The following is a 25,900-nucleotide window of genomic DNA, read 5'->3' as shown; positions in this document are numbered from 1 at the left end:
ACCGTGTTTTCAGTTCAGTTCGCTCAGGTGATCGATCCTTTAGGTGTGCCTCAGTTGTGTTTCCCCATTGTTTTTTACAGTTCCTGAATGACCGTGTGTTTTTGTTCCCCACTGTTCTTATTTTATGGGTTCTTGTTTTGTCTGTGAGTTTAAAAAATAATAACCTCTTGCATTAAGATCTTGCATTTAGTCTCTTTGCCTGCCTTCTCATTTACCCCACCTTTATTACAGAGTCACACTCACAAACACATTTGCATAGTCAAATTTCACCGGCAAAGTCAGAGAAAGTGGGACTGAATGTAAGGTGTGTGGGAATGCCGAATTGACTATATAACGAATCAATGCTAATCAACTGTTTTTAGATTAATACCATTTAGTTCTGACTCACACCTACATTTTAAGCAGCTGTTTTTATTGTGTGCATTTTTTTTTTTCAAGCAAGTTCAGTGATAAAGAAGTGGCCGAGCAGATACAAACACACTGTGTGCATCAAATTGCACTAAACATTTCATTGAGATTGACTGTATTCCACCCTCTCTATTTCTTCAATCCTTTAAGCACATGATCAGTAGACTGAGATCGGTGAATAAATGCATTCACATACCTGAACATGTGTGACAGAGCTGAGTGATGTCCAGATGTTGAGTCTGGTTGCTGATGGGATTGTTGAGCACACAGCTGTAGCTGTTTTTATCCTGATATTCCACCTCCAGAGGTAGAGAGAGACTGATGCTGAGATCAGACACACTGATGCTGGACAATAAACTGTTTCCTTTGTACCAGGAGAGAGTCACATGACCCACATTCACCACTGAACACACCAATGAACAATTCTGCTCTGAGGATGAGGAGGATGATGAAGAACATTGTGAAGAGTTACTGCTGATGACAGGAACAGGCAGAAGAGCTGAGAAAGATTAGTAAAATCAGATTAAATTATATTATTAGTAAATAAGAGGGCTGTTTTTTTGTGAGTGTGAATAGATTATTTTTTTTAATCATTCAAAAGGACAGTATTCAGAAGGCTGAAAAGTCAAACACATATCTCTCAAGATGTATCATTAATATATAAATATTAAACTCACCGTAAACAGTGAGACTGAAATTCTTGCTCTCACTGTTGATCTGTAGATGATAAACTCCAGTGTGTCCAGTTTTGATGTTAGTGATGGTCAGAGATCCAGTTTGATCGTCCAGCTTCAGTCTGTCTCTGAATCTCCCGTCAGTATCATTATCAAATACAGTCATGCTGTCTTCAAGTACACTGATTAGAGCTATTAAAGTCTTGTTATATCCAAACCTCCACTGAATCAGATCATCGTCCTTCATCTCAGTAAGACCAGACTCTAGAGTCACTGAATCTCCCTCCATCACTGATATTGAGTTCAATCCGTCTGTAGCAGCAAACACACATAAAGCATTAACTAAATCAGTAAAAACATTAACATATAAACATATAAAACATATACACTTATTACTCACCAATCAGTTTGCACAAACACACGCAGAACAAAATGACAACATAAACCATTTTCTTCTAGTACTGTATGATTAAAAATGCTGAAACAGACCGCTAGACGAGAGATAACAAACTAGTGTGAATCCTCCCCCAACAGGATCAGACCACCCTTTGCTGAAAGAGCACTAGATGTGACCACAGAGGCCTATGACACCACAAAACATTCTCCAGCAGAACTGCTCTATTAGCAGAAAAAACCTGAACATAGTTATAAACATAAGTGGGTCACAAATGTTCTGTAGCTTTTCTCCACAGATAGGCTACAGGGCATGCCTTGTCAATGTGGGATTCATCCCTGCATTTGAACTGCAAATGTGCTTTTGTAACGCAATGAGTAATTATTAGCCTACACTCCAGAAACGGAAACCTGACAGCAGTAGGCTATATATCATGTGTAATATTAAACATGCGGCGTGGGCTTAGATAAAAAAGAAGAAAGGTCATGGTACACCAGTAAAGAGAGAGAGAGAGAGAGAGAGAGAGAGAGAGAGAGAGAGAGAGAGAGAGAGAGATGCGCGTGAACCACGAGTGTCAAAACTAGTAGCTAATGCATGTTTTTCAGGTAAGTTGGTGGGAAGTATGTGAGACTAGTGTATTAATGTTTATAGTGTGTGTGTGCTTATTTCCCGAGGTGTTTGAAAAGTGTGTGAAACAAATATTAACCGAGTTAAGCGTCGATTTATGAGTTTGTGTGAGTTCATGCGACCAAACGAATGTTGTTTATGGAGAATGTAGAGGAGATATTGTTCTAATCATTTCGTGCTGAGTTATAGTACGGTGTACATTTAAAGTTTGACACATTTTTAAACTAATCAGAATAAACTTTAATAATATTCAGAAACACACTTTAAATGTGCAACTCCTTAAGTGCTTTATATATTTCCTATTGCGTCAGCTGGGGCTTGGTATTTCCACAGATTTTACTTTCTCTTTCATTCTTTTCAAGAATCTCCACCAAGTATGCGTGTATTTAATTTTGACATACTAAATAACGATTATTGTCATTTTATCTGGATAAATATGCCATGTTTTTTAATATCTTAAGTGTATTTGTCTGTACGGTGGATTTCACATTCTCGCGGACGTTCTGAGGCAGGAAGAGAAAGCCATAATTATCCTAAAATATATCAACACTTTTGGATTTAATAATATCAGACACAACTGTCATGATGGGATGGTGTTTTGTGCTCACTCATCTGTTTGGCCTGCTCCTTCTGGGTAAGACATTTATTACTTCTACGCGTTTTCAGCGATGGAAAATGAAAATTTCACTTCAGTATTATCTTGTGTTGTATTTGTCGCTGTTTTAAATAATTTAGTATATTTTAGGAATATAAAGTGTCACGGTTTTCCTTGTTCTATGTGTTGAGTTTCTTTCAATTATTTATTTTATTTAGTTCTTCCTGTTCCGGACTAGAGCCAAAATGTGACTGAGCTAGGAAATTGAAAGCTGGCATAGGAAAAGGGTTCCTGATTTAATTTTTGAAGGGGTCATATGATGTTGCTAAAAAGAACATTATTTTGTGTATTTGGTGTAATAAAATGTTATGTGGATTAAAACCCAATACAAGCAAGGCATTTGTTACATCCAGTTGGGACATAATTACTGATGATAATGACTTCTACTGTGTTTTACGTGTTGTGATGCATCGCCCCACAGAGTCACGTAAAGATATGGGACGTGTTTAAACAAGCTGTTTTAGGGGGGCGTGGCAGTGTCTTAACTTTGAAAAAGAATATCTTTTTGGGTTTGAGACTTTAGTCTTTGCAACTTATCTGTTCACGAACAGCTTGTAAACTTCCTAAGAGAAAAGCAAACTTGAAATCACATCATATAAACAATTTAAGAACCTTCCATGCCAAAAAGTTTCTGTGTAAGGAGAAATGTCTTTAACAGGTCACATTTTTTCTAATGATAAAGCATGCTTACAAACTGTTTTATAAAAAAAAAAAAAAAAAATGTTGGTTTAAATTACGAATGAAATTAATAAACACAATTTATAACATTTAAAGAAAAAATAATTAAGTACAACTTAATCTATAAAGTTATCCCATGATGTGTTTTCCTCCCCGTGCCCTTATTTGGTCGTTCCTGATTCTGTTCCTGTCCACATTGTCTCTTAATTAGTCATTCTGTTCACTAGTGTTATCTGGTGTATTTAAGCCCTAGTCTGTTCAGTCAGTGTTTGTTGGGTCTGTGTACGTGTGTCTTCCTTCCTTCCCTGTCAAGTGTGGAGTTACCCTGTGTGTTGAATTTAATAAATGCCAGTTTTGTACATCCATGGCTCCTGTGTTCCTGTCGGCAGTGTATCATGACAACAGACCCATAGTCTTGGTTTTGTATATTCATAGGGGCTTTCCGTTCTATTGTTTTCAGTTTTCATTCAATTGTCTTATTGTTTTACAGTTCTGAAGGTATTTCCTATCCTTTAGATCCCCATCCTGACCTTTTTTAGATGTTAATTCAACATTACTGAGTTACTATCTATTTGCGTTTCAGGTGTTTCTGGTGATGATGTGGTGGTCACAGTGATGGAGGGCGATTCAGTCACTCTACACACTAATATCACTAAAAACGAGCATGACAAGCTGCTGTGGTATTTTGAGGACACTCGCATAGCTCTGATCAATGGCCGTCCCAACACGAGCTGTTTATATGATGGTGAAGGAGGGAGATTCAGAGACCGACTGCAGGTGGACTACGAGACTGGATCTCTGACCATCACAGACGTCACATCCGAACACGCTGGACGCTATGAAGCAGAGATCATCAGAAGCGAGAGTTCAGGAAAAAGGCAAAGCTTAAACAGAAACCGCAAGTGCGACAGCACAAAAATCACCAAAAAAATCAGCAACACCCATGATGACAACATAAAAACTTTCTATATCACTGTGACTGGTGAGTTACTCAATGTAATACACCCTTACATTTTTTTTTTTTTTTTACTAATTTCTTCAACATAAAACTGCATTTCTGATTAAATATGTCATTACTGAAATCCTGTGATCTTACATAACACAAGAGGATAAGATATGGATGGATGGATGTTTTAAAAGTTGGTCTTTTAAGAACCTTTTTATGAAGGAGGGTCACTGGAGGTTCTTTCAAGTCACTATGAAATCAAATTAGATCATTCTTACTTTTTAAGGAATATTGCAGTATGTGATTTTATCCTTGCATAGAACTGCCAGAAGGACTTAATTTTTCAACATCGTTGTGTTTTATTTGTATTTCTTCATATCTTTATTCATTTGTGTCTTCCAGCTGCTCTCTCTGATCAAGTCAGGAATGATGAAGAGCCCCGTATGGAGAAGAGAGTCTTGAGTATATTTACATCCTTCCTTTTTTTGTCTTGCATATAATGCACTAGAGTATATACAGTATATAAATGCATTGTTCTTAACGAGAACTTGACTTTTTTAGTTCTCTTGAAATGCTGTTGTTTAAATATGAAATCAATTTGAAAAATGAGTGATCTATGAATAATATGAATAATGTTTGTCAAACCTAACACCTGCTACTTATAATAAAGATGTCAAAAAATAATTAATTTGCACCGTTTACAGCTGTAGTCTTGGGAAGACCATAACATGTTTTCTCCTAAGATTTAATTCAACAAACCATGAATGCATGGCACTGGAAAGGCAAACAGAAACATGTTGCTGTGCAAGAAAATTTAAAGCACATGAAAATTGAACATGCAACAATCTTATCAAGAGGTCACATATGAAGGAATAAGCCTTTTGAGCATGCAACAGTTTCCAGACTGAATATATATAGTGAATCTGGTATTTAAACACATTAGAGCGGTCTCTCTTTCTCTCTTCAGGTTCAGGTCTGTCTTCAGCTGCTGTAGCAGGAATATGTGTTTCTGTTCTGCTGTTGATTGTTGTATCTGCTGCTGCTGTGATTTACTATCGCCACAAGATCTCCAGAAATGGTGAGTAATACATGCAGATATTACAGTGAGAGGAGAAAATCGTGAGCTTTATGTAAAATAATTGTTTAGGTCTCTGGGGTAGCCTACTAGATTCTGATTTTCCTGATAATGAATAAATTAATCATTTAATTGTGTGTGATTTTTTTTTTTCACAGCAGAAAGGAAGAAAAGCAAGTATAATGAATTGTCCACTGATGAGGTAAGATACTGGACATCACATTAAGTTTTTACCTGCACAGACAAGTCATCCTAATGGCAAATAAAACTTTTCAACTGAAGCTAATTCACTGATCGATGACAGTTTGCACTGTTTGTCTCTCTAACCTTACCTTCTGTGATTCTTTGTTTTCTTACAGACCCCAAAAGTGTGATTATAAAATGAGAAAGAATTGCTGCTGCTGTTTTGTTTTTTTGGTTATATTATTCATTTATAATCATGTAATCATTTCTATCGTTATTCTCCGGGCTTTTATTATGTCTTCTATTGCTGTTTTATCTTCCAATCACGTGGTTTCCAGGGGGATTTATTTTCAAGAGTAGGAGTATTGTCTTTATTTAAATGGTTTGACATATTTTCCCTTTTATTGGGTTTGGTATAGCATTACTTGGAAAATGTGTGATGGTCAGAGGAAGTAGGGATGAAGTACAGGTGAAGTCTGGGCATTGAAATGTGTGCAATTACAATGATTTATTATACCATCTGTTAACTGTGACATGAGTAGTCAAATGAGTTCATTTAGCAAATGTTTTTATTCAATTTAGTAGATGAAAAGCACTTTATCACAGGAATTATTAAACTAAACTGAAGGACAGATGCTTGTTGCACTAAAACTAGGGCTGTTGCAATAACCGCAATGCTGCAATAACATTCTATTGATGGACAAGCCACAGTGGAATGCAACCAGGATTTGTGCATGTTTTCTTTTTTTCATGTATGTTCGTTTTATACTTTGTGCATGTGAACTGAATATTACATAAGTTGGTAATTATAACATAATGTGTACCATGCTGATTTATTCAGAGGCTCCGTATATTTGCACTTTACTATAAACAGACCGCGAATGAGAGAGAGAATGTGTGATAACTTGCCATCCATATATGTTTGTTAAAATAGGTTGTCATGTCCAATGAAAGCGAAATCTCTGTCTTAGCATCGATGCGTTCTTCTAAAGTGACGCTCAAAGTTAAAATGACTTCAACAGCGAGTTTTATTGCATCTCTCTTTGAATGTATCAGCGTTTTTGAATAGGTGAGAGAACGGTTTAACGACTCACTCAAACACAGTCCGTATCTGCCACCTTGTGGAACAACACTGTAACTGCACTGACCGACAGCCCGTCTAGAAAGCGCACAGGTGGAAATATCAATAGAAAGTCTAGTCAGATTCAAGGATCAGAAGTTATTGTTATATATAAAGGCTAACAATAGCATAACAATCTGGTTTATGTTCTTTTAGGTGGACCGTTATTTTGCCATTCACTTTTGTTCAAACACTTTTTGGTTACGGTTTTACTGGTTTCTGAATATTATCTCATTATTTTGTAACACATACACTCACACATTATATATATGCCGATAATACTGCATATCACGCTACTGAGACACTTAAAAATTGTGTAAGAGAAAATCATTCACTGTGACAACACTAAGTACAGCTCAACTGAATAGAGTAATGTTTCGGGGAGGGAAATAGTTTTTAAATATCCGGATGATGCATCTGTTACTGTTACTTCCATTATACCTCAGACGTTTAAATGTAATGTTTCTAATATTCCTCAAATTTTGGAAGTTTTCCATTGGGAAACTGATGAATGATTCCACAGATTTGTAAGCAGCACTGAGGAGATTACTTGGAAAGTGAATTATGTTCTTTTACCTTCAAATCAAAGTTATGTTGTAATTCATTTTGTATTCATTAAATATATATATAATAAAATGACTGTTTTATTTTATTTTTATTTTATTTATCATCTTGAACTGCTAATTTGTGAAATGAACATTACTTGGAAACATTCACTTCCGATGACAGATTGTAATGTAGAAACAGGCATCTTCTGTAAAGCTGCTTTGGAACGATGTGTATTGTGAAAAGCTCTTTACAAATCAATCTGAATTTAATTTAAAATCATTGAAATTCATATAGCTATAAGTAATTCATTTCACCGTAAGTGATATCACTGTAAATTGCCTTAAACCATTGCCTTAAAACTTTTAGTAATGTTATGACTGTGAACTAATTTCATTAAAGTCCACTAAAAAATAATAATAGCAATAATAATATTCCTTAGTTTTCTGAAATCTCCTTAGTTGTCAGTTATAAACATAAAAAGTAAAAGAAGTACACATTTGAAATATATCAGTCTGTGTGAAATGAATAAATATAATATACAAGTTTCACTTTTTGAATGGAATTAGTAAAATGAATCACCTTTTTGACGATATTCTAATTATATGACCAGCATCTGTATATATATATATATATATATATATATATATATATATATATATATATATATATATATATATATATATATATATATATATATATATATATATATAATTAAACATCTCTCAAATACTCTGTGTATCTAAAACCAAATCGAATTACTTAATAAATAATTAAACCTACATTACAACTAACTGACTTCAAGCCACAGACTTACATGAAATCAGCTGAAATAAAAGAAGTGAAAGTGAAAGTGAAGTGAACCATGGGCAATTGTGGTGTCCCATACTGAGTTTTGTGCTCTGCATTTCACTCATCCAAGTACACACACACACACACATACACACACACACACAGCAGTGAGAAGTGGTCACACACACACACAGAGCACCCACACACTCTCTAACCATTAAGACCCGACTGAAGACGCTAAACCTCTCAAGATCTCAACAGAAGATGAAGAAACAGCATTAGCAACTTCACTTACAAACCAGTTTGAATTGATTTCTTTCACTCGTCTACAAAAGCTCTTGAATGAACAGGTTTAGATGTTAATGTTTTATTGAAAATGTTTCATCACTGTTATGATGGTGAGTGTTTGCTTTTAGTTGCTACCAGAAAATCAGGTATTGTTAATTATGTTTTGATAATGACATAATCATCACATAGTGACCTGATTCACTGATCTCATCCAGAATTTAAACTGATTATATAGATGATATTCTCATTTTACATTATTGAGTTTGTTCTGTTTTCTTCTTTTCACCTCTTGTAGATCTGATGTCATTGACCAAAAGCACAACAGCAGCTGCAGTAGCCACGCCCACCAGAGCAGTGACGACCAATCGGATCACAGCTTCGACAGTACCACAACAATGGACAGGGACTTCTGAAAAAAGTGAATAATGATAAACATAATTGGGATTTTAAACAAGCAGACTTGAGATTAATCAATCAATCTTCAAAATCAATTTTTGTTCTCCATGTAATAAAAAAAACCTATAAGGCAAATGATGACAGATGCTTTATTATTTCTGCCATCTTAAGTTATTAATATCTATAAAATCAACACAATAATGCATAATACAAGTATCATCTCTGCTGTACCTTCACATGTGTGACAGAGTTGAGTGATGTCCAGATGTTGAGTCTGGTTGCTGATGGGATTGTTGAGCACACAGCTGTAGCTGTTTTTATCCTGATATTCCACCTCCAGAGGTAGAGAGAGACTGATGCTGAGATCAGACACACTGATGCTGGACAATAAACTGTTTCCTTTGTACCAGGAGAGAGTCACATGACCCACATTCACCACTGAACACAGCAGCACACATCTGGACGCTGATGATCCTGATGGAGGATTTTGAGGACAGTAACTGGTGATGACAGGAACGGGAAGACGAGCTGGAATCAGGAAATGGATCAGAATTAAGTGTTTATAGCAGGATCAGTCAGTGAGCGTCTCGTCAAGGGAAGTCGTGGCCTAGTGGTTAGAGAGTTTGATTCCTAACACTAGGGTTGTGGATTTGAGTCTCGGGCCGGCAATACCACAATTTAGGTTCCATTGAGCAAGGCACAGAACCGCCAACTGCTCCCCGGGTGCTGCAGTATACATGACTGCCCACTGCTCCGGGTGTGTTCATGATGTGTGTGTGTGTGTGTGTGTGTGTACTTTGGTTGTGTTAAATGCAGAGCACGAATTCTGAGTATGAGTCATCATACTTGGCTGTATGTCACTTCACTTTCATGTTCACTTCTCTGTACATTTACTAAAAATTCATATTTATCATAGACTTGTTATTCTGATAAATAGAGAGGACAATTATTTTGCTTAAATGTTCCAAGGTTTTACTTATTTTAATTATCAAGGATCAAAATAATCAATATTGAGATGCATCTACTTAAAAGCCATTGTTTAATCAGTTTAACTCACCATAAACAGTGAGACTGAAATTCTTGCTCTCACTGTTGATCTTTAGATGATAAACTCCAGTGTGTTCAGTTGTGATGTTTGTGATGGTCAGAGATCCAGTTTGATCGTCCAGCTTCAGTCTGTCTCTGAATCTCCCGTCAGTATCATTATCAAATACAGAGAAGCTGTCTTCCAGTACACTGATTTGAGCTATTAAAGTCTTGTTATATCCAAACCTCCACTGAATCTGATCATCGTCCTTTATCTCAGTAAGACCAGACTCTAGAGTCACTGAATCTCCCTCCATCACTGACACTGAGTTCAATCCGTCTGTAGCAGCAAACACACCTGAAGAAGAAATAGTCACAGATTAAATCTTTAAAATCACTTGATCCATTACATAATTTAACTAGTAAATTTTTACGTGGTACCAGAACAGAATTAACAGAAGCCATAAAAACACATTTCAAACTCACCAAACAGATGCCACAAACAGAACAAGATTAATTTGGGAAACATTTTCTTCATCAGTTCACTTAGGTCCCATGATAGTAACCCTTACAAAGTCTGAAACACAACTGAACTGATGCTGTGTGTGTGTGTGTGTGTGTGTGTGTGTGTGTGTGTGTGTGTGTGTGTGTGTGTGTGTGTGTGCGTGTGCGTGTGTGTGTGTGTGTGTGTGTGTGTGTGGACTTCCCTTGACGAAAACCTCTGTCACAGTTTTTTTTTTCAGACCACCATTTCCTTTAACACAGGAAGTCATGAGAATGATCAGTCTTATTATATTCACTAATTAATTAAATTCTGGTCCTGTATAAAAATGTATAACATGAGAGTGAAATGCTGCATGAATTTTAACTGAGATTACCTGTAGTTCATCATTGATGCATGATACTATCTTGACTTCTGACTCTTAATTGACTGTTGGAATCATTTGATTTATTAACTGTAAATATGTTTTGTATGGAACAGAAGTCAGAAGATTTTGATGTATATATTAGCAGGAGAGAAAAGGAAGAAACGCTTCAGCCACAAACCACTTATCTCGTTCATCTAATAATAGACACACTGATGCAGGAGCTGTTTTTCCACCTACAGACATCAGATGAAGGTTAATCAGACTCAAACTGAGCCGCTCACATTACATTCAGTCAATCACATGTGTGTTTCCCCCAGTGTTGTTACAGGAGTTTAAACAGTGAATGTTAATGTGAAGAGAAGCTGCAAAATCTGATGAATTCAGTTCAAAGAAAATAAACGTTTCAATTTGGCTAACAGTGAGATTTGGTCTTGGTGAGATATGTTTGCATTCATAATGAGATTTCTGGCATTTCATTGCAGACTTTGGTGTCTTAGTGAATCTGAGCTTTTAACTTTTTAACTTTTAAAAAATCATGTCTCCAATAAGAGTCATGCACATCCTGGTGGACGAACAGTCAGTTGATTCGATAGATTTCAATATTTATATTCATCAGGCTTTCAAGGGTCTGTGAAATTAATGACATATGTAGTAAACCACATACATGACAAATTTGTAGGATGTTAGCAGTGGTTGGGGGCTGTGGTATAATGGTCTAGCAGCTGTTCTTTGGAAACCCACGACATTTATAATTTATATTTGAGTCAGTTAGGGAGTTCGGAGCGAGTTCGCGAATCATTTGAGTCAGTTCTGGAGTTCGGAGCGTGAATCATTTGAGTCCGGGAGTTCGGAGCGGGTTCGCGAATCATTTGAGTCAGTTTGGGGTTCGCGATTCATTTGACTCAGTTTGGGGATCGCGAATCATTTGAGTCAGTTTGGGAGTCCGGAGCGGCTTCGCGGATCATTTGAATCAGTTCGAGAGTTCGGAGCGGGATCGCGAATCATTTGAATCAGTTCGAGAGTTCGTAGCGGGTTAGCGAATCATTTGCGTCAGTTCGGGAGTTCGAAGCAGCTTCGCGGATCATTTGAATCAGTTCGAGAGTTCGGAGCGGGATCGCGAATCATTTGAATCAGTTCGAGAGTTCGTAGCGGGTTAGTGAATCATTTGAGTCAGTTCGGGAGTTCAAAGCGGGTTCGCGAATCATTTGAGTCAGTTTGGGAGTTCGGAGCGGGATCGCGAATCATTTGAATCAGTTCGAGAGTTCGTAGCGGGTTAGCGAATCATTTGAGTCAGTTCCGGAATTCGGAGCGGCTTCGCGGATCTTTTGAATCAGTTCGAGAGTTCGGAGCGGGATCGCGAATCATTTGAATCAGTTCGAGAGTTCGTAGCGGGTTAGCGAATCATTTGAGTCAGTTCCGGAATTCGGAGCGGCTTCGCGGATCTTTTGAATCAGTTCGAGAGTTCGGAGCGGGATCGCGAATCATTTGAATCAGTTCGAGAGTTCGTAGAGGGTTAGCGAATCATTTGAGTCAGTTCGGGAGTTCAAAGCGGGTTCGCGAATCATTTGAGTCAGTTTGGGAGTTCCGAGCGTGAATCATTTGAGTCATTCCGGGATTTCGAAGCTGTTCCGCGAATCATTTTAGTCAGTTTGGAAGTTTGGAGCATGTTCGCCAATCATTTGAGTCAGTTTGGGAGTTCGGAGTGGGATCGCGAATCATTTCAGTCAGTTCGGGAGTTCATAGCGAATCAGCATGATTAAAATGTAATATTATGTTACTACAAACAATAATTTAATTTCAAACACAAATTGTTGCAGAATAATGTAATATATGAATGAATAATAGCTTAAGGAACCTTTATGCCAAAAGGGTTCTTTCTTGTCCTTATATAACCTTTTTAGCATAAAAGGTTCTTTGGAGTTGAGTAAAGAACCCTTTGGTTCTATATAGAATCCCAATGAACCCTTTTTTCTAAGAGTGTATACATTGTTGTTCATGTCTTTTACCTCCTGTGAATTTCTGTCATCTTCCAAGACTGTGGTGTAGTGATCTTTGCACAATGTAATAATAGCAGTATTTTCTTATCGATATCTTATTTACACTAAGTGCAATTAACAATATTATATTTATGCTATATAAGAATAGCAGTATTTTCTTTGCAGAATGCCTAAGTGTAACTATTAGTGATGCTGTTTATACTTTATACTTAGTGGCAGGTATTTGCTCCTCGGTAATGTACACATTATAAAATATATGCAACAATATATTCTGTAAAACATTGAGTGTAAATTATTATATTTATTACAATTATTAACTAGATGCCGCCTTATTGGGACTAAAAAGTCTTAATTATACCTACTCATATACTCCTATATTAAATAACCATGTTGGCTTGTTTGGGGACAAATATCCTTTTATTTTGTATACATTTGTATTATAAAATATATATAAAAAAATTATATTATTTGGAAGAATTTGCTAATTATTATAATTTATTCTTCTTTTTTTTTTTTTGCTGGTTGGTTATGAACAATAGGTAAAATTGAACTGCTAGCAAAAACTTGAGCTTATTGAAAAACTTGAACTTATTTATCTGACAGAAGTAGATCTGCTGTTGCTCCAGTTGTGTATTGTGTGTTTTTTCCATCAGTCAGATGACATTAATGTTCATGCATGACTACAAATTGCTTTAATAACCACAAATGTACAACATGCATTTTAGGACATCTTACCTCTGCCATTTGACTAAAAGGCTCCAATGACTAAAACACTTTTTTGTATGAGGGCGTTTCATCTGAGCCCTTTTTGTCTGTTATTTCAACTAATGTCTATAGGAGGAAATTACAACAGTGAATCATACTTCGCATTAATTCTTCGAATCATTCACAGACACTGGCAGGCAAACATAAGATGTGTTCTTTATAAGCAGAATCACAACATGAGCATGTAAAGCCATGATGCTTATGCACACAAATTATGTTTTCATACTTTACAGTTGGATTTGAGAGTTTTGTTGTCATATACATCATAATTGATGAGTTCAGTATTTTAGCAATAAAGCTTTTTTGTGTAGAGTGGAAATCAAACTGTGAGCATCATATGGGCAGGAATGGAAAAACACTTTTCAACCACACGCTAATCACTCATCACTCATATATGTGCAAACGGACCACAGCCCACCAGTAATAGACAATACTCACGCACAAGATGTTTTTCCACCAAACAGATCAAAACTATCTTTGTACAATCTCTGTTTTTTTTTATTTTTTATTATGAGGAAGCAAAGTGTTTCTTGTTGGCTGTTTAAGAAAACAAAATACGCTTGAGGCGTCAAATGTCAAACATGAAGATGCTCCAGTGAGCCACAAGATTCAGACAATGTGTTAGAAGTCACACAATTACAAAACAAAGACTTTTAAGTGGTTCATCTCTGAATGTCATACTGCAGACGCTTCACAATCATTGCACAATTTGCAACTAGACGGATGCACTGTTACTTCCTCTACAGTCAAATATATGGGTGTTATATTAGACAGCAACTTGTCTTTTGAAAATCATATTTGCCGTGTTACAAAAACTGCATTCTTCCACTGCTTAGCTGTGAAACATGTTATCTGTTTCTGATGCAGAAAAGCTAGTTCATGCATTCATGACCTCTACACTGGACTATTGTAATGCACCTCTAGGTGGTTGTCCTGCTTCTTCAATAAACAAGCTACAGGTCGTCCAAAATGCAGCAGCTAGAGTCCTTACGAGGTCAAGAAAAGATGATCATATTACCCCAATTTTACGGTCTCTGCACTGGCTACCTATTAAGTTCTGTATGAGTTACAAAATATCATTACTTACCTATAAGGCCCTAAATGGTTTAGATCCTGCGTACGTAACTAGCCTTCTACCACGTTACAACCCATCACGCTCCCTAAGGTCACAAAACGCAAACACTAAAGAAGGTAGAGCTTTTTCCCAAACTCTGGAATAGCCTTCCTGATAATGTTCGGGGTTCAGACACACTCTCTCTGTTTAAATCTAGATTAAAAACACATCTCTTTTACCAAGCATTCGAATAATGCATTTCATAATTTCATAACTTCAGATGATGCTAACCCTGAAACAACATACAGAACTAACAAATTTGATTGCATCATAATAATTGCTGTTAATAGTGTTCATTGTCTGGTAGATTACATCTTTAATGGATTTTTCCATTCATTTCTGTTATATGTACATAAACTGACAGGTCACCATTGATAAGCTACTACTACATATTGTAGAAACGTAATTTTCTGTGAAGTAGCTTTGTAACGATTTGTATGGTAAAAAGCACTATACAAATAAACTTGAATTGAATTCTGATGTGTCATCTACTCATGGCAACAGATACATATGCAACGTTATCCTCTTCCCCGTGATTTTCTGCTTTTATTTTCTGTAAAACAAGATAAAATAACAAAAATTCATACAAATTAATAAAAATAAAAATCATTAAGCTTTCTAAGATTATATATGGAAGCCTGTTTACGTCACTGAAAATAAAAAATCTAAAAGGTAATTATGACTTGTATAGCTCACAATTGAGAACTTTCTTTTTATAAAACTCGAAATTGCAAGACAAAAAAAATCTTAATTCTGAGATTAAAAGTTGTGATGACTCTTTTTCTTTCTGGCGTGGAAATGCTTCATTGCTTTAATGTAGCAGTTTTATCATATTGACAAGAACACACATCTAAATCTGAACACAGCACACGGTCTTAAAGGATCTTACCGATTTCTGTGCGTTTCGTTTGTAGAACGTAGGTTCGGCGTACGTGATCTCGTCTGCACAACAATAACAACAGATACATTAACACAAGCACACATTATCTTTACTACATCTGTTTCTACCACATGTGTTATTAGGGCTGTCAAAGGTAGATTGTTGAAGCATGCAATTTAATATGTTTAATGCTGCATTACAAGGTTTTTATTCCATCAACAAATCAATTCAGCTTGACATTTAAGCCCTGCATCTTAACACATTATATTCATAGTCTGTAAGAAGTCGATTTATTATTGAATATTGAAATATTATTGAAAAAAAGGGACATTATATAAATATCGTATTCCTTTTGAGTTTGGTAATATTCAGAAATAGAGGGCTAGAGGGCAACATTTACAAAACTGATGAGAATATTTGTGATTAAGGATATCAAAAAATTACATTCAGAGTATGCATTTAAAGTATTATTTGTTATAATACTTGTTAAAAGCTGTTAGGAAACTCTTGCCTTCTTGATCAGTTTTTCTGTGTTTCCTGCAGATGTAGAAGATCCCGAGTGCAGCTACGACCAACAGAGATCCAGCAGAGATCAACACGATCAGAGAGACGGAGACTGGAGGAACTGAAGAAGACTGTGCTGAAACACCAAAAGAGAAACAGTAATGTAAGTCATAGTGTCAGTCTGATATACAAAACATAAAATAAGGAGATCAGTCCAGTAAATAAACACATATATCAGCTCTGCTGTACCTGAACATGTGTGACAGAGCTGAGTGATGTTCAGATGTTGAGTCTGGTTGCTGATGGGATTGTTGAGCACACAGCTGTAGCTGTTTTTATCCTGATATTCCACCTCCAGAGGTAGAGAGAGACTGATGCTGAGATCAGACACACTGATGCTGGACAATAAACTGTTTCCTTTGTACCAGGAGAGAGTCACATGACCCACATTCACCACTGAACACACCAATGAACAATTCTGCTGCGAGGATGAGGAGGATGATGAAGAACATTGTGAAGAGTTACTGCTGATGACAGGAACAGACAGACGAGCTGAGAAAGATTAGAGAATAAAGAGAAATGAGGATGAAATGATCAAATAAGAATATGAGAAGGACAGGACAAATGATCTCTTCTCACCATAGACAGAAACGCTGAATGTTTGTGATGTTGATTTTGCTCCATCAATCATTAGTTGATAAACTCCAGAGTGTTCAGTTGTGATGTTTGTGATGATCAGAGATCCAGTTTGATCGTCCAGCTTCAGTCTGTCTCTGAATCTCCCGTCAGGAACATCATATTTGCTGAAGAGTCCATCCTCTATTCTGATTTGAGCTATTAGAGTCTTTTCAGCTCCAAACCTCCACACAATGTAATCGTCATGTATTTTAGTAACATTAGAGTTTAGAGTGACAGAATCTCCCTCTGTTACTGATAATGAGTCACAAAACACACCTGGAGGGGAAAAGAAACATATTTTTGTATGTTTGTTGTTTATAAAGCATCACATCAGCTGTATTGTGAAATGAATTGAGACATTTAGATTTTTTTATATATTTATTTGTAGATATGGCTGGCATGTATTTCCATTTTATGTTATGTGCAACAATCATTTGAAACCTAAAAACACCTGATATCTGAATGCAGCTCAGGATTTCTGAGCCTCCGTTAGTTTACATCCACTTTAGAAATGTCCATTACTTTTCTGTGACTTTTGATATATAATGTTAATAAACATAGAAAATTGTGGACGTTTCTATGACTTTTCTAGGCCTGGAATTCCCAGATTTGTACCCAAATGGAAATAACAAACCAAAACCTGAGTACAAAATACAGTAGATGTCACAAACAGATCTCATGAAAGGTCAAATTTGTAGCAGTGGCAGCTTGTTCTGAAATGGATTTTAAAAAAAAGACATGAAATGCTTTTATAACTTACCAATCAGACGCCACCAGCCCAAACAGAACAAAAGAAAGATAGAAAACATTGTCCTCGTCTGAACTATAGCACTATCCAGCAGAAGTCCTCTGTTAAACTGAACCTGAGTCCTCCCCCGACAGCGTCTGACCCTCCTATAAACCAGCCTCACACTCTTGAACACGTCCTCATTTATGTGACATTTAATATTTCATCTATGTTTATATAATACATAAATGTTATTCTGGTCCTTATTAAGACTTTAACACATTCCTAATTCCTTATCATTTCACATTGATAGTTTTTGAACACTAATTCTGTGTCTATGATAAATAAGTAGAAGAATATTGAGTGAATCTCCTTGACTTTATGATAACAGAGTTAATTGGTTTTGATAGTAATAGTAATAGTTTGATTATAGATTGCTGTGTTTGGTGAAACAATAAAAGTAGACGTGGCCGTCCTCTCTTATCATCAGTTACACGACCACACTAACACTTCAGCTTCTGAGTCAATCTGAAACCTGCTGTGGGCTGACAGAGATGTTGTCTCAACAAACAACTTGTATGTCGTGTAGAGCTCGGGACTTTTTTTTTTTTCTCATTCCAGCTGACATATAAGTATATAGACGTGTATGTGTGTGTGTGTGTGTGTATAAGCTACTATCTTTGCTCATTGCATCTTGTGAGGAACAGGAGAATTTATTTCATGAGAGCTGATTGGCTGATGATGTCATCCGCAAAAAAATAATAAAATAAAATAAAATGTCCCTGTACAATCTGGAGCTTCCCTCAAAGATGTTATCTTTTATTCTGAAAAATCCAAAGCTTTTATCTGTTGAATATGTTGTTAATTTTCTAATACTGAATGCTAAATTCTTCATTCATTAAAAAAAATGGCTTAAGTCTCCTTTGTCTTTCCCCCTTTTTTGTGGAATTGAACTCTCGTTTCATCTCTAAGACTTACAAATAGCAAAAAGAGTGGCAAGTTTTTAATTATTATTATTATTATTTTTAAATGTAAGTTTATTTTAGCACTTTTATGTATCCATAATACTATAGTTTGACATGCAAATCCATAATGTTTGTTTTTATTTTATGATTGCTAAGAGTGTAGCTATTTATGTCTGACTGTATGTTTGTACAAAAAAAAAAAAAACCACCGGAGCTTTGACATCAAAGGCAGCAGAAACCTCTTGTAATGTATTTATTTAAAAAAAAAAAATTAAAAAAAATTTAAAAAACATGCGTCAGATCAAAGCAATCTGGCAGCGAAACTTCGGAATTTCGATTTTTTTTTTTTTCAAAGTTCTAAACAAAAGATTTGAGCTTCACGAAGCGTTCTGAAAGCTGTCATCACTGCCGAATGTGTAGCCTACACCGGACGCCACAACAGCTGGACGTGAAAAGACAAACGCTGTAAATCATTGTGTCAGCACTTCATACTGTCGGGATCTGTTGAGTCACATCCAGGTTAGACAGCATCACTAATAAATATGTTAATGTTTTCTACGTGCCGCTCCCTTCCGGTATGTTACGTGTTACTTTCATTTTTAACACGGAAGAGAGGCACTTACTGGAGTCTATATTGAATTTTATTAAAAAAAAAAAAAAAAAATGAATTTCCACTTTATTTTGCTATCAGTGTACTTATTTTTTCCTGAACATGGTAAGACATGATTTATTTATTCCCCGGTAGATTAACCGAACGAAGAATGACTCTTTCATTTTGTGTTAGATCTAGGCCCAATTGCTCTGTATTGGACATCGGGTTTTGTTTTTATTTAGCTCGAAGTCTGGGTTGAGTTTGTGTATGGTAAAATAGGCTACAATCGACTAAAACAGACTAATATGATGAATGTGTTTCGTTTTGTGTCAGCTCATTTCACTAGACAGAACTATCTTTGTAAGTCACTGCGGTAAAGTTGTTTTTATGTTGGAGATTCGTTAGACATTCGTTCTTTTCTTTAGCATTAGGCTTAATGTATATGTAATCGCAAAATAGTCGTGAATCATGCTGTATTTCGTTTAGATCACACTTAAAATCATAAAATCACAATTAATAATAATATTATTCGATGATGTAATTGTTTTAAGCATCAGGAGTGAAAAAGTCCTCAGAAAAATTCTCCCCTTGGACTCAGTTTAGGGAGCATCTCAAAAGTGCAAAATCCAAAATAAACTTGGTTAAATATGTGCATTATTCCATAAAAACAGTAAAACTGTGATATTTTAAATGTATAGTTTATGTAAGCAAATATATTAAGTATAGATTAAGACCATTTTTTTACATTCATATGATTATTATATCTGTTAGAAACAAGTAAATCAATTAAATAAATGTACTTTATGTTTATTTTTTCTACAGAGCTCAAATTTTCTACTGCGTACATGCAGCATATAATACACAACTTAGATGTTATATATTTTTTTGTGTGTGTGTGTGTGTTTGTGTGTGCATTTGTTATGATTTTTTGAAATATACAAATCTATATAACTTCCTGGACATGTGACCCAATGATGTCACAGCAGTTGTAATAGCTTCACACACATCTAACACACATCTTAAGCCCCTTTCACACTGCTATTCCGGCAAATACAGGGGTAAAGTGTTCCTGTAATTGTTCCCTGGTCGCTAGATTTGGCACTTTCACACTGCCAGTGATGACCCGGTATATGTGCGTGCTTTCACACACAACCCTTGAAGATCCCGTAACGACACGTGACATCAGCGCATGACGTGTAATGTACGAGTCGACAAGGCTTGGCATGTTACACTTTAACTGAAGCAAGCAAACGATCTCAGCGTCAGCGCGGAAAGTGAGGAACTAACTGATCTCTGCTTCATTACAGTTTGCACATATGTTTTCGTCGCGAATGTTTATCTTCCTTCAAAACAGCCGGTAAAAGAGTCGCGCGATAACGCGCGTCATCACTTCGATACGGAATTAGATCAGGCTTTTGTTCACACAGCGCTCGTCCCGGGTCGAACCCAGCAATGTTACTAGGTCCCCGACCCGGGTTCGATTCGGTAATCAATTCCGGGACGTGGTTGCTTTCACACAGAAGGCGACCAGGCAATGTTACGGGAATATTGTGGGTCCGACGTGCAGTGTGAAAGGGGCTCAATTAGACACATGTTACATGACTTGGATTTTGGAAATAAGATTGTGTGTACTTTTGGTGAATTTCTGAACTATTAAAATCCGAAATAACCTCATGTTGCCACACCCACTGCATTATATTCACACATTGTACATTCCTATATTGTTTTATTTTGAAAATACATTTGTTGTTTTTAGAGAATTATTAAAATTACTGAAAACTTTTTTTATTTCTTGGTCGTGTGAACTGATATTTTTACATAACTTTTCACAAACATTTCTCATCCAGAAATATCAACGTCGCTATAATATCTGCCGATCATTTATTTTAGTAGTAATTTTTTTGTACTGTTGTGTAATTTTTAGTCCTTGTGTAATATATTGGGTCCAGGCTAAATAGGGTTTTTATGTAGAAAATGTAAGAATAGTCATAATATAAAATAAACAAAAGGCAAATACCTAGAAACAACTTTGTGTACCATGTGTGAGAAATATTTGAGAATATATTATTATAGGGGATGTGGCAACACTGGGTCACATGACCAGGAAGTTACATAGATTTGAATATTTACAAAATATATATTTTTTTCATTTTCAAAAACAAATATATGTATTATGTGTAACAAATGTTTGTGAACATTTTATTTTCATGATCTGGATGTTAAATAGGTTTACACTCAAGAAATGTATCAAAAACACTTAAATACATAGTTTTTGACAGAAAACAGTGCAATATTTGTTGGAGGTGTTTAGAAATATTTTGCATGTGCTGTAACATCATTAAGGAAACTTTAAAAAACTATTTTATAACAAGGTAGTAGCCTAGTTACCACTGTTGGGAACGTTACTTTAAAAAAGTAATTAGTTATAGTTACTCACTACTTGATCCAAAAATAGTTAGTAACTGAATCACTCTATAATAAAAGTAACTCGTTACCAGGGAAAGTAACTATTTGCGTTACTGCTAAAAAAAAAAAAAAATTGCTATATGTCAAATATTTTTTTTTAAATTTTTTTTGGAGCAGTTTTCACAAGTCAGTTAAAATAAGTAGAACAGACAACTTGTTCATACATAACTTTCGATATTTATTGCACGTCAACAGACAGCAAGAGTTTTTATCCTGCACTTCAAGTATTATCTTTGTAAGAAAAGTGTTTTTGGCCTCTAGCTTTGTAGATGCGTGTGTCACACATTATATGTACACATTACATGCACGTTCTTGCCTTTGACCACAATGAATTTGAAGTAGTGCTAATATCTTCACCTTGAAAATGCCAACTTTCCATCGGATTGCTCCCAACTCGCCATCTCTGCTGCTGCTGCGAATCTCGCGTGCGTGTGTGTGTTTGACGCCGCTGACGTAAAAACACTGACTCTGATTGGCTACCATAAAACACATGACTCTGCCTTAGCCAATCATAACCGCTTATCTGGTTATTAACCCACCTCCTCACTCGCTGGGTGAGCCAGGGGTGCGTTCGGATTACATAGTTTATTAAATCAATGCATAGTAACGCACCGAAATTAAAGTTCAGTAATGTTAACGGCATTATAACGATGGGAAAAGTAATTAGTTTGATTACTATTGTACGCTCATACAAATCCTGAGATGAAAAATTGGCATTTTTGTTTTTGTGTTTCCCCTTAATAGAATATTAGGGAGTTAAGCCAGTTTAAATACAAGGTGAGAACAGAATGTATTTTTTATTAATACTCTGCTAAATGCTACCGACACTTGAGAAATGGTTAAGGAGATTTAGGCAATGGAAAAGATTGAGTCATACTGAGAAATGGAAACAATTAATGAAGGGACTGGGCCAAATATGGAGGCAGTTTTCCTGTACTTTTCTGTAGCATATTTGGTTTCAAATGGTTTCTGATTTGTTTACCTTAAAGCATTAATATCCCATCCACTGTTGTTCTTTATATATTGCTTTCAGTTTTGTTATTGTTGCTTTTTTCCCTATTTTTAGTTTAAATGTTTTATTGAATTAATATTTATATATACATATAGGTAGTAGGTGGATGCTAAAGTGTCGCTAGGGTATTCTGGATTGTTTGTAGGGTGTTGTTTAATGGTTGCTAGGGTGTTTTGGTTGTCCACTGCAATTTTTGACAAAAGGTGAAAAGTTTGTTGATTTTTTCTTTTTTTCTTCAGGGAGATCTGGTGTTGAGACTGATGAAGTGCTGGTGTTAGTGATGGAGGGAGATTCAGTCACTCTTCACACTGGTATTAAAAAAACCCAGGAAGACAGAATCAGATGGTATTTCAATGAGACTCGCATCGCTCAAATTAATGGAGATCCCAGTAAGACCTGTACAGATGTCCAGTGTAATAAAGGTACTGAGAGATTCAGAGACAGACTGAAGCTGGATCATCAGACTGGATCTCTGACCATCAGGAACACCAGAACCACAGATTTGGGAGTTTATCAACTGAAGATCTTCAGCAGCAGCAGCATCAGAGAAAAGACATTCAGCGTTTCTGTCCGTGGTGAGTAATTTAACAAAGTTTAAATAAAGATGATTCATGTTTAAAAGCTTTTAAAGCAATGAGATTTAGAGCTGCATTTTCTCTTTGGCTGTAGCTGCATCATAACAGTATAAATTCAATCAAAATTGTCTTTCTGTTGGCAAATCGATAGATTTAACAGTTAGTTTGGAAAAAAAAGCAAGTCTTTGGTGCTTGCGCCCCCTACAAATAAATGTTGCTTATGTTATTTTCACGCTTTTTTCTCATGTTGTAGAGTTTTTCTCCCCAAAAATCTCCTACAGCAGCTGTTGGTTTGTGTTTCAGGTGTTTCTGCTGCTGAACGAGAAGACATGATGAGAAAGTCAGTGAAGGAGGGAGAATCTGTCACTTTAGATCCTGCCGTAATGAAGAACCCAAATGATGTGATGACGTGGTATTTTAATGACACTCGCCTCGCTCAGATCACCGGAGAGCCCAATAAGACCTGCACAGATTTTCATTGTCCTGAGAGATTTAGAGACCGACTGAAGCTGGATCATCAGACTGGATCTCTGACGATCACAAACACCAGAACCACAGACTCTGGACTTTATAAACTACAGATCAGCAGCAGTGGTCATCGTCGTCGCCGCAGCATCAGCAGTGTAAAGAGCTTCGACGTTACTGTCATCAGTAAGTGTGATTTAGTCATTCAGCTACTTGGACTCTTACAGAGGACTTTTACATTTAGTACCTTGACAACTTGGTACTGAAGTACGTTTGATGTCACACATATCACTTTTAATGTCTTGAATGCCTTGCATAGACTGTCAGTACAAATCCAATTTTGGTGCATATCTGATTAGAATCCAATCATATGAAGAAAATGTGAATGGCAAAAAAATAAAAAAATTTCACATGAAATCCATTTCCGTATGTGGTTTAAAATCCCATTCGAATTGCATTTCGGATTTAGCATTGCTTTTTTGCCCATGTGACTTTCTCACGCCACGTAAAATGTAAATACATCAGACGTTGTTTGTAGAAAACCTCCAGAACGTCTTTGCAGAAACAAGGTTGTGTTGTTGTGAATTGCAAGTTAAGCGGAAGAAGCGGCACATTCCGGCTTGCTGTGTTTCTGCCTCATGAGATTGTACTGCTGCTGTTGTTTTAGAGTATGCCACAGAAACCAGTCTGAACACGGCTGTAGATGAGTAATGACTGTCTGTCTTCATCTGTTCCAGATTCAGGTGTGTCTCCAGCTGCTGTAGCAGGAGTATGTGTTGTTCTTCTGCTGGTGTCTGCAGCAGCTGCTGTGATTTACCATCGCCACAGGAGGTGTGACTGATCACCTACAGACAGCATAGTGAGAGAAACATAGCATTTATTGTGCAAAATTCGTTTTTAATTCTGATTTTTGTTTTTCAGGACATTCGTGCCAGATTCAGAAACTTCTCACTCAATGACAAAGCACCTTACTTTTTAACTTCTTCTTATGAAACTGTGAAATTGCCTGTAACTGGAAGCATACCATGGTTATAAAATGTTTACACACCTCTGTTACAGTTTTAGGCTTTTAAGATGTACGGAATTAATCCAACTTAAATCATATAAGATATTTTTCATCCTTTAATGCAGCATTAAAACCATCTAAGGTAAATAGACACTTTCAAGAACAAATGTAAGAACCTTTCCTGGACCTTTCCCCTTCTGAAGCCAGTCTTTATTCTCTTAAAATGTTCTTCATCTTCAGATGTTAATGGAGGCCTGCAGGTTTCATGTCAAATTGTCTGTGATGTTGGTTTCATCAGAAAGTTTAAGATATAGTCTCAGGGACCTTACACACTGAACCTGTTATCTGTTCCACTGCCGTACTTTCTGAATGTTTTCTGTGTAATCACAAGCTAGACAGACGTTAAATAATGACCTCCGTCTGGCCACCCGACCCCATACAGCCCAGAAATGTGTTGAATGCACAATGTTGTTTTCACATGCAGCAAATGACCAGTTATTTTTGCACACTTTTATTTTATTGGTTCCTACCGTTTCAAAACTAGATCTCCAATATGTCTTTTGTGAGCTCTTGGCAGGCCATGGCTTCATCAATAAGATGCAAACAAGAATATAATGAGAAAATCTTACAGAAATGTTGAAACATTTCTGATATTATCTGCAATTTTAACAGCCACTGCAGTGGATAACTGTGTATCTGTGTGATGATCGATGCAATCTGACTTCTGTTAATAGACTATTGTTGGTTAACTGGTTTTGTATTTTTATGATTCATTTTCTGGTCTTTGCACAAAAAAAAAAATAGCATTCTAATTATAAAGTGTTATATCATTGAATTGTATACTGTATACAATCCCTTTTTTTCAATAGAGAAATTAGTTTTTTATAATTCAATAAAAACCTTTAAAACAAATCAACCACAGACTCATCAGTAATAAAATAAAGTACAATGTAAGGTAAAGCACAAACACACACACACACACACTCCTTTGATCAAAAATGTGGTTTACAGTATTTTACTCTCTCTCTCTCTCTCTTTGTGAATTCTCTATTGACAAAATAAATGGGAAAATACTGGAAAATTGTTCTGTTAACCTTTGCACTCTTCTGTCTTATAACAAACTTGTGCTCTGTTATTAGGAGTACAGTATTTACTCTGTCTGTGGTTTTGCAATAAACTGGGTACATGCTGTAAATGTGTTATAATTCACAAAATAACAATTTTATGTCCTTAATGAAAGGTGTCCTGCTTAAAATTAGGTTGAAAAAGTTAAGACATATTCATTCACCAACTGGTACAGATTAAATGAGTAATGGGTATGGTATTTGCATTATAATTGAGGAAGAGATAAAAAATAAGGATGTAGAATGAATTATGGAAATGAATAACAGAAAACAGGAAATGATTGTGTTATGTGTTAAAGCAGGAGATGGCATGGGGAAAAACTAGATGTTTTAACCTTTAACTACTCATATCA

General features: G+C 36.0%; 3 protein-coding genes across 5 annotated transcripts in view; 2 read left to right on the top strand and 1 right to left on the bottom strand.

Annotated features, from left to right (window-relative positions):
* The first annotated feature begins 2,401 nt into the window (after positions 1 to 2,401).
* Positions 2,402 to 7,410, top strand: LOC127942887 (uncharacterized). The gene is made up of 6 exons (XM_052538900.1): positions 2,402 to 2,737; positions 4,020 to 4,418; positions 4,785 to 4,844; positions 5,350 to 5,460; positions 5,616 to 5,659; positions 5,817 to 7,410. The coding sequence occupies exons 1-6, from the start codon at positions 2,686 to 2,688 to the stop codon at positions 5,829 to 5,831; spliced, it is 681 nt and encodes a 226-aa protein (XP_052394860.1). The 5' UTR covers positions 2,402 to 2,685; the 3' UTR covers positions 5,832 to 7,410.
* An 837-nt stretch (positions 7,411 to 8,247) lies between these two features.
* Positions 8,248 to 17,729, bottom strand: LOC127942878 (SLAM family member 9). 2 transcript variants are annotated; one of them, XM_052538889.1, is made up of 4 exons: positions 17,376 to 17,729; positions 16,577 to 16,891; positions 16,187 to 16,489; positions 8,248 to 8,795 (listed from the first exon to the last, which is right to left on the bottom strand). In XM_052538889.1, the coding sequence occupies exons 1-4, from the start codon at positions 17,422 to 17,424 to the stop codon at positions 8,641 to 8,643; spliced, it is 822 nt and encodes a 273-aa protein (XP_052394849.1). In that variant the 5' UTR covers positions 17,425 to 17,729; the 3' UTR covers positions 8,248 to 8,640. The 2 variants fall into 2 exon arrangements, with proteins under 2 accessions (XP_052394849.1, XP_052394851.1); XM_052538891.1 differs by lacking the exons at positions 16,187 to 16,489; positions 16,577 to 16,891; positions 17,376 to 17,729 and adding exons at positions 9,014 to 9,310; positions 9,840 to 10,451.
* A 1,133-nt stretch (positions 17,730 to 18,862) lies between these two features.
* LOC127942859 (uncharacterized) overlaps positions 18,863 to 25,900 on the top strand; it is a 226,010-nt gene continuing 218,972 nt past the window's right edge. The window contains exons 1-5 of one of the 2 annotated variants that reach the window (XM_052538858.1): positions 18,864 to 19,022; positions 22,617 to 22,952; positions 23,256 to 23,603; positions 24,155 to 24,248; positions 24,339 to 25,504. In XM_052538858.1, the coding sequence (XP_052394818.1) occupies positions 18,971 to 19,022; positions 22,617 to 22,952; positions 23,256 to 23,603; positions 24,155 to 24,248; positions 24,339 to 24,396 (888 nt within the window). In that variant the 5' untranslated portion in view covers positions 18,864 to 18,970 and the 3' untranslated portion in view covers positions 24,397 to 25,504. Of the gene's footprint in view, positions 19,023 to 22,616; positions 22,953 to 23,255; positions 23,604 to 24,154; positions 24,249 to 24,338; positions 25,505 to 25,900 lie in introns of those variants that run through there. The other variant, XM_052538857.1, reaches the window with a different exon arrangement.

The sequence above is a fragment of the Carassius gibelio genome, chromosome A22 (genome assembly GCF_023724105.1).
Source record: "Carassius gibelio isolate Cgi1373 ecotype wild population from Czech Republic chromosome A22, carGib1.2-hapl.c, whole genome shotgun sequence".
Taxonomy (NCBI): domain Eukaryota; kingdom Metazoa; phylum Chordata; class Actinopteri; order Cypriniformes; family Cyprinidae; genus Carassius; species Carassius gibelio.
Note: the sequence above shows the minus strand (reverse complement) of the source record. Positions and strands in the feature narration are given on the sequence as shown.